The sequence below is a fragment of the Aplysia californica genome, unplaced genomic scaffold (genome assembly GCF_000002075.1).
Source record: "Aplysia californica isolate F4 #8 unplaced genomic scaffold, AplCal3.0 scaffold00118, whole genome shotgun sequence".
Taxonomy (NCBI): Eukaryota; Metazoa; Mollusca; class Gastropoda; order Aplysiida; family Aplysiidae; genus Aplysia; species Aplysia californica.
Window position 1 is genome coordinate 1,036,630 of NW_004797388.1, and position 7,686 is coordinate 1,044,315.

At 49.5% G+C, this 7,686-nt stretch overlaps 1 protein-coding gene across 1 annotated transcript; it reads left to right on the forward strand.

Moving 5' to 3' along the window:
- The first annotated feature begins 2,334 nt into the window (after positions 1-2,334).
- On the forward strand, positions 2,335-6,971 carry LOC106011444 (G-protein coupled receptor GRL101). The gene has a single exon (XM_013081146.2). It carries the CDS (start codon positions 2,889-2,891, stop codon positions 6,825-6,827), a length of 3,939 nt encoding a protein of 1,312 aa, XP_012936600.2. The 5' UTR covers positions 2,335-2,888; the 3' UTR covers positions 6,828-6,971.
- The last annotated feature ends 715 nt before the right edge of the window (positions 6,972-7,686 follow it).

Here is a 7,686-nt window from a genome sequence, read left to right on the forward strand (position 1 = left end):
GTCACTGTTACTGTTAGCTATACACTGGTCACTGTTACTGTTACCGTTAGCTGTAGACTGGTCACTGTTACTGTTTCCGTTAGCTATACACTGGTCACTGTTACTGTTACCGTTAGCTATAGACTGGTCACTGTTACCCTTAGCTATACACTGGTCACTGTTGCTGTTAGCTATACACTGTTCACTGTTACCGTTATCTATAGACTGGTCACTGTTACTGTTCTGTTAGCTATAGTCAACACAGGCATATGATAAGGTTAGTTTTGTAGATGTTAGACTGTACACTGTCACTTCATCTTGTACCGATTCACTTCCTCCTTCGATTAAAGACTGACAGAAATCCCACACGTGGGGAGTAGATACAGAACAGGAATCAAAGTCTTGTTGTTGAGAACACTACAATTGTATTCTACTTCCATATAGATCTAGTAGGGACGGATGCATGCGTGTTCATGATGTTGTGGTGCTGATGGTGATGGGGATGATAGCGTTACGGCACAGATGTGAATAAACATTAGAAGTAGAAGATCCTAAAAGGATTACGAGAAAGAAACACTATCGTTAGTATTAGTAATTTAATTGTTAGTCCTATCTTCTTCGGCTCCCTTGAGTCAACTGGTGGGTATCCACTGCCCAGGTCCGAATGGAACTAACATTAATTTGTCACCGAAACTTTGCCAAAGTGGTGGGCTCTGTCCCCGTTCTGGTGACATTTGTTAGAGATAACCTACGATGTCATCAGGTCAAGAGCTGATTATTATTATTATTTGTATGGTAGGTCACTCAGAGGAAGATGGGATTTTAACAGTGTAAAGAGAGTAGGGAGGGAGGAATAATTTGGAAATTTGAATTTTGAGAAGCTCAAAGATCATAAATCCCCATCTATTTTATTCATGAAAGCCATCTTAAATCTTTATCAACCTTATTTACACGATCATAAATCCCTATCCTGTATACGTTAGATTCTAATAACTCTTTTTCAACTTTGACTATACAATCATGAAATTAATCTTTATCAACTTTATTTATAAGATCATAATATGTTGGGGGTTTTTTCCTTTTGTTTTGTAAGAGTTTTACATCGCTTGCAGCTGTATAAAGTCATAATGATGAGCGTGCGGGGCTGAGATGACTGTTTCAACGTTAGTTCACAGCACAGCCTGCTCTTACAGTGTAACGTCGGATTTGTAGAAGATTAAAAACTCACGGTCGTAATTTTTAGTGGCTGAAATAGTCAATGACGTGTCTAAAAATACTAAAATAGTACTGTCTACATTTAGGCGTAAAGGCCAGTGTTCTATTCATATAAATAAATCAAGAAGTCTGTTGGGATCAACGATAGAGAACAGAATTAAATGATTCTCTTCAATTATTGTATTTGAAATATATAATGTCTTCGGGGCTCTCTCAAGTCCTGACATTCAATCACGAGGTGCCTGTTCGTTAAGTCGATATCGCACTCCACACTAAATTTATCAGGTTCATCATCCCCTTGCAGGTGGTATCAATGTGTTATGGGGGTATGACAACGTTCAATGTTTCAGAGAGCTGTGGCAATGTTTAATGTGTAATTCCGTAAAAATGATTTCAAAGGTTTTCGTGGGACTAAATTGGGCGGGATATTTTTGTGGCGTTTGTTCCTTGTTTGTTCGGTTCAGTGTTCCTCCCACAGACTGGAGGTGTAGTACAGACTTCAACGTAAGTTAAGGAGCACCTTGACAGACAGCCCTGATTTTTAAAAAGATCCGACCAAAAGTGTTCATGGGTCACCAATGGGTACTGCAAAGCTTCCTAAAGGGGCAAAGCCACCACGTGCAGCACGGAAATCCTTGTGGAATTTTAGCCAAAGTTGCTGTTTTTTGCTTACTTGTGTGCGGAACCACGGATATTCCTCAGTTAAAATTTCTGGTGCACGTGATAAATGGACGCAGGGTCTTGAAATGTGCTCACTTTTGTGTCAATATAAACCGCCGTTTGCGTAAAATCCAATATAGCAATTAATATGCCGCCGAAGACGGAAGCTGGGAGACTTTGATCGTGCAAGAGCTATGACATGGCTGCAGGATGAACTTGGAGCCCGAGAAGTTGCCAGAAGACTTGAAGTGTCACACTCTGTCATTGTCCACTTGAGGCAGCTCCATCAAGCCACTGGATCGGTCCAAGAATGCACACGTGCAGGTCGACCCAAGAAGACCAGTCAGAGTGTTTGCAAATGGTTCTTTACTTATGTTGAAGTCTATAATTTAACCTTGTTTCTCAAAGTCTGTATGTGAGAGGGTGTTCTCTGTTGATCCCAACAGAAGGGAAAAGGATTCCTTCGCCAGGAGATCGATCTGCCCGTTTCCTCGGATACCTACTGTACAGGGTTAAGTAGCCATGTAAGCACAACACGCTTTCCCTGCTCAGTCGATGAGTGTATCCTGGCATATGGTTTAACCATTTAAGAGTTTGAGAATGTAAAACTTAAGATTGGTGAGTGAAATTTTAGGATTTGAGAATATTAGATTTAAGATTGGTGAGGGACACGTCAGGGTTTGAGAATGTAAGATTTAAGATTGGTGAGTGACATTTTTTCCGTTTGAGAATATAAGATGTAAGATTTGTGAGGGACACGTTTAGGTTTGAGAATGTAAGATTTAAGATTGGTCAGTGAAGTGAGTGACGTGAGAGAAGAGAGAAGAGACAAGGAATCGGTCTCAACTTCAAACGATGATTTTGGAGATTTTTTTTTCACAGTCCAGTACCATGTCAATGACAAGGGCCTCGGTAGTTCTTAGTGTGTGTGTGTTTTTTTTTTTAAGAACGGAGGCCTTATCATAAGTCTTTATCAATTTCCAGTGCTGATTAGAGCGAACGAAGATCTGAGGACGGCATCCACGGGTGGTCGAATGACTGAGGTACCGGTACACACTTCTACTGGGCATTTCGACTCGCCACTTGTTGAAGACTGCTACTCCTCCCAGCTGGACCTCTTGTTGATCGTGAACGGAGACAAAAAATTTCGGAAGTTTTACGGTAAACAAATAGAATTCTTCAGCAAGTTTTTGGAGGTTTTCAGTAGCGGACGAGCAGACGACTTCTGGCGCGTGAACGTTTCCCTGGCTCTCTCGTGCGTGAGCCGGTACGAAAAGAACTTCCAGATTCTGTTGGAGTTTGGCCAGTACTCCGAGCTGACGGCTCTCCGACGCGCCTTCATGAACAGCACGCTGCGCCAGTCCACCTGCCTGCTGCCCAAACCCAAGAACGTGTACAGAGCAGCCATGAACTATTTAGACAGCGTCTCCGCCCCCGGCCGGCGCTCGCTCATTGTCCTGCTTACGTTTCGAGGCATGAATCGTTTTACGGCCAAATCGCTCCTCTCCGAGTTGGAACCTGTCCAGAACAGGACCATAGTGACCATCTTCGTGAGACAGAACATTCCCGCCTCCAGGGCCTCCATGGTATACGCCGCCTCGCACCACCTGCGCTCTGTGGTCATTCTGAGCAGCTTCCGATTCCTGATGGCGGACCAGGACCTGTCTCTCGCCGTCTGCCGCAGGTGCCACCGCGGCTGGATCTTCAACTCCCTGAGCAGTCACAGCGGTTCCATAGCGGCTTCTTCCTGCTATAAGATTTTGCCACGAGCCGACAGTCACTGGGTGGACGCCAACCAGCAGTGTTTGAACATCAAGTCCACCCTGGTGAAAATTGAGACAGTGGAAGAGCTGACATTTCTGGAGAACTCTTTGTCTCACCACATGAACCTGGTGAAGACGGCCAACAGTAGTGCGCCTGACGAACAGAACTTCTTCATCGGCCTCGCGAGGAACAAGAGGTCGCTGCGGAGGGAGCACGAGTGGCTGAACCGGTTGCCCCTTGTCCACTCTCTCTGGGCCACTGACCAGCCCTACCACAGACACACCGGAGGTTGCGCCTACTGGAGGCGCCCGGCCGGCGGGGGCTCCGGCTACTGGGAGAGTGAGGGATGCGGTAAGGTCATCTCTGGAGCGCCTATCTGTGAGGCTCAGGTGAACGTGGCCGTGCCAAAAGTAGTGGGCGTGACTTGTCCAGTGAGTGAGATACAGAAAAAGCGAGCACTACAGAGAGGGGAGGTGGCGTTCAATGTAGAGAATGGGGGATCTTTGAAACCATACACACTCTATCCCGCCTCCTCCCGGCAAGTGTACGCTGAGCTGCCAAGAAATAACCTGTCCTTCTCTGTCTACCAAAGACAGACGCAGATTACGCCTGTATCTCACAAAGACCTCAGGCTCTTCACATGTTCTGGCTCGAAGCGATTGATTCCTTACACGTCTGTCTGCGATAACCGAAGAGACTGCCGGAAGCGAGATGATGAGAAGTTTTGCAAAAATGATGAGGATGATGGCGACTACTTCCGGTGTGCAAACGGCGCGCGCGTCCTCAGCGATTTCGCCTGCGACCTTTTCCCTGACTGCTCAGACGGAAGTGACGAGATGGGCATGTGCAGTGCATGCGCCAACTGGATGTGCCCGAACGGGGAGTGTCTGCCCAAGCACTGGTTCCTGGACGGCCGTAACGACTGCACCGGATGTGAGGGGGAGCACGAGGCGGGGCGCGTGGTGGAGCGTGAGATTGCCGCGCGGCACGGCGTCACGGACTGTGTGTTCACCTGTAACCGGACGGACTGCGTGACCCGCGCCATGCTGGGAGACGGGGTCCTTCAATGCACGGGGCCGGAGGGTCCCCTTGACGAGACGGTGGGGGCTCTAGAGTCCAGCTCGTGCTACGGGGAAAACGACGGGGTGGGCTTGAGCAACTGGGGCCCCAGGTGTGTGTTCCTGGAAGATCCTTACGGCGGCGTGCTGGGCTGTCCCAACCTGCGGCATCTCCAGGGCTGTGAGGACTTTGTGTGTCCTGAGGGATACGTGAAATGTCCTCGCTCCTACTGTGTCCCCGTCCAGTACGTGAGCGACGGCAGGGGACAATGTCCTCTCGGAGAGGACGAGGTGTTGATGAAGCTGGACTGCACCGGCCTGTTCCAGTGTCCGGCCTCTGCGATGTGTCTACACCCGGCTAGCGTCTGCGACAACCGGAGGGACTGTCCTTCCGGGGAGGACGAGCAGAACTGTGACGTCACGTGCCGCACGGGGTTTCTCTGCGTGTCCGGCACGGTGGTCAAGACAGACTACGACAGCAGCCTCCCGCTCACAGACCTGGGCTTCGTGGACGGCCGGACCCGGTACCTGGACGTGAGCGGCGTGGACGTGTCTCGGGCCTTCTACAACTTCACGTGCCGGAAGTGGCGGACCCTGGTGCACCTGGAGGCCAGAGGAAGCAGCCTGCGACTGGACACTTCCGGCTGGTGCCCTGGGGCTGACCTCACCTCCGTCATATACTTGGACCTGAGCGACAATTTTCTGCAAGACTCACACCTCACTTCACTGTTTTCTGCCCTGGACTCAGTCCGTTACCTTCATCTCTCACACAACCGCTGCTTGAGACGGGTGGAAATTCCCTGGCTTAAAAAGTTGGCGGTTTTAGATTTGTCTTTTACTGGTATTACTTTTTTTAAGCTCCACCCGAGGTTTAGAAATCTGAACACGCTCAATCTGAAAGGCACTCAGATCACGCGACTCACGGCTCACCAGTTCCCGGAAAGTTTAAAAATCAGCCAGCTCGATTTGAGGCTCAACTCTATCAAACACCTAGAGAAGGACAGCCTCTCTGGGCTGATAATCAACAAACTGTGGGCCGATTCTTACAAACTTTGCTGCCCACAGCTCCGGGTTGTGGTCACAGAGTGCCTGGCGCCTTCGGATCCGTTCTCGTCTTGTGCCAACTTAATGGAAGGTTTTACCTCACGGACTCTCTTGTGGGTGAGTGGTGTGCTGGCGGTGGCGGGGAATCTACTGGTGGTCGCTCACCGACTCGTCTTGGACAGGTCCTCGCTCAGACTGGCATACGGCCAGTTCGTGGCTCACCTCAGCCTGGCCGACTTCCTGATGGGCGTGTACCTACTGACCATCGCCTCGGCCGACCTGTACTTCCGGGATGCGTACTTGATGCACGAGGCTGGCTGGCGGGAGAGCGCGCTGTGTCACCTGGCCGGCTGTGTGTCCACTCTGTCCAGTGAGACCTCCATCTTCTTTGTCTTGCTCATCACTCTCGACAGATACCTGGTCATCAGATTCCCTTTCGGCCAGTACCGGATCTCCGGCCGCTACGTGCACGTGCTGTGTGCTCTAGCCTGGCTGCTCGGTCTGTCTATTGCGCTGTTGCCGTTTGTCCCGTCGTTCCGGCACTGGCAGACGTACACGTTCACCGGCGTCTGTCTTGGTCTGCCTCTGAGCGACAGGTCCGTCCCCGGTTTCTGCTTCTCTGTGTCTGTGTTTGTGTTCGTCAACCTGGGCCTGTTCCTCCTGGTGGCCGCGGGCCAGCTGTCCATCTATCGAGCCATGGCTGACACACGCCGCCAGATGGCGCGCCGGATGGGCGGCTGGCCGGGGGCGGGGGGGAGAGAGCAGGACCTGGAGGTGACCAAACGCCTGTTTCTGGTGGCGGCTACGGACTTCTTGTGCTGGTTCCCCGTAGCTGTCCTGGGACTGCTCTCTCTCTCCGGCTACCGGCTGGGCTACGACGCCTACGTCTGGTCGGCTACACTCCTGCTGCCCATAAACTCGGCCATCAACCCCATCCTCTACAACGCCCACAACATCCTCAACACCTCCAAGCGCCTCCTCAAACATCTGTGGCTAGCGGCTACTGAGGTCAAGGCCACGGCCGCTACTGGAGACAAGGTCCGAGCCGCTCCTGAGGTGAAGTTCAAAGACGCTACTGAGGCCAAGGTCATCGCCGCAATAAAGTAATTGATAATGTTTTCGAGGACTAAGTGAAGGATACACAAAAAGTAACACCTACCACAGACAAAAACAACAGAGAGAACGAAAAAAAGTAGGGCCTACCTGTAACACTATCCAACCTCCCACACAGACAAAAACAACAGAGGGAAAAGAAAGAAGTAGGGCCTACCAGTGACTCATAATCATCATCCCATCATCATCATCATCATCATCATCATCATCACCATGATCATCATCATGATCATCATCATCACCAACTAAACAATTCCCCTTTTTCCTGTAGTGTTTTTCTTTGGGTTATTTTCTTAAAACATACAATTTGCACCATGTCAATACATTTTCACGTAACCTACAAATATCTGCACCAAAATCAGGACACGGGCCAAAAAAAGGGGGGAAAAGGGACCTGTCAGTGACACCCTCAAACCATCCACACAGACAAAAAGAAAAGAGGGAAAAGAAGGAAATAGGACCCACCAGTGACACCCTCCAACCACCCACACAGACAGAGACAACGTAGGGAGAGAAAAGATGTAGGACCTACCAGTGCCATCCTTCAACTACCCAGACGAATATCTAGCTACTTGTCTTTGTTACTTTTCACACATTCGTGTAATTCGTGTGTATGTGTTTGTCTGTGTGAGTATGTGTGCCAAGCAAAGAAGGTCTAGATATAGAGATGTATAGTTTCATTCTCTATTCCGATTTCGTGGTTGTACACTCCAGAATTTCAAAGGTGCACACAGTTAGTGAACGGAAATTTCACTTGTTTACAATGGCGTCTTATTGTTTTACGGCGCTCGCAACTGCATAACGTCATATGAACGCGCGGGACACACCTAATATTTTCAGTTGGTAGGAAATT

Bases quoted from the DNA above. Each gene is read 5' to 3' on its own strand.
- LOC106011444 (XM_013081146.2), top strand. From the start codon at position 2,889: ATGACTGAGGTACCGGTACACACTTCTACTGGGCATTTCGACTCGCCA.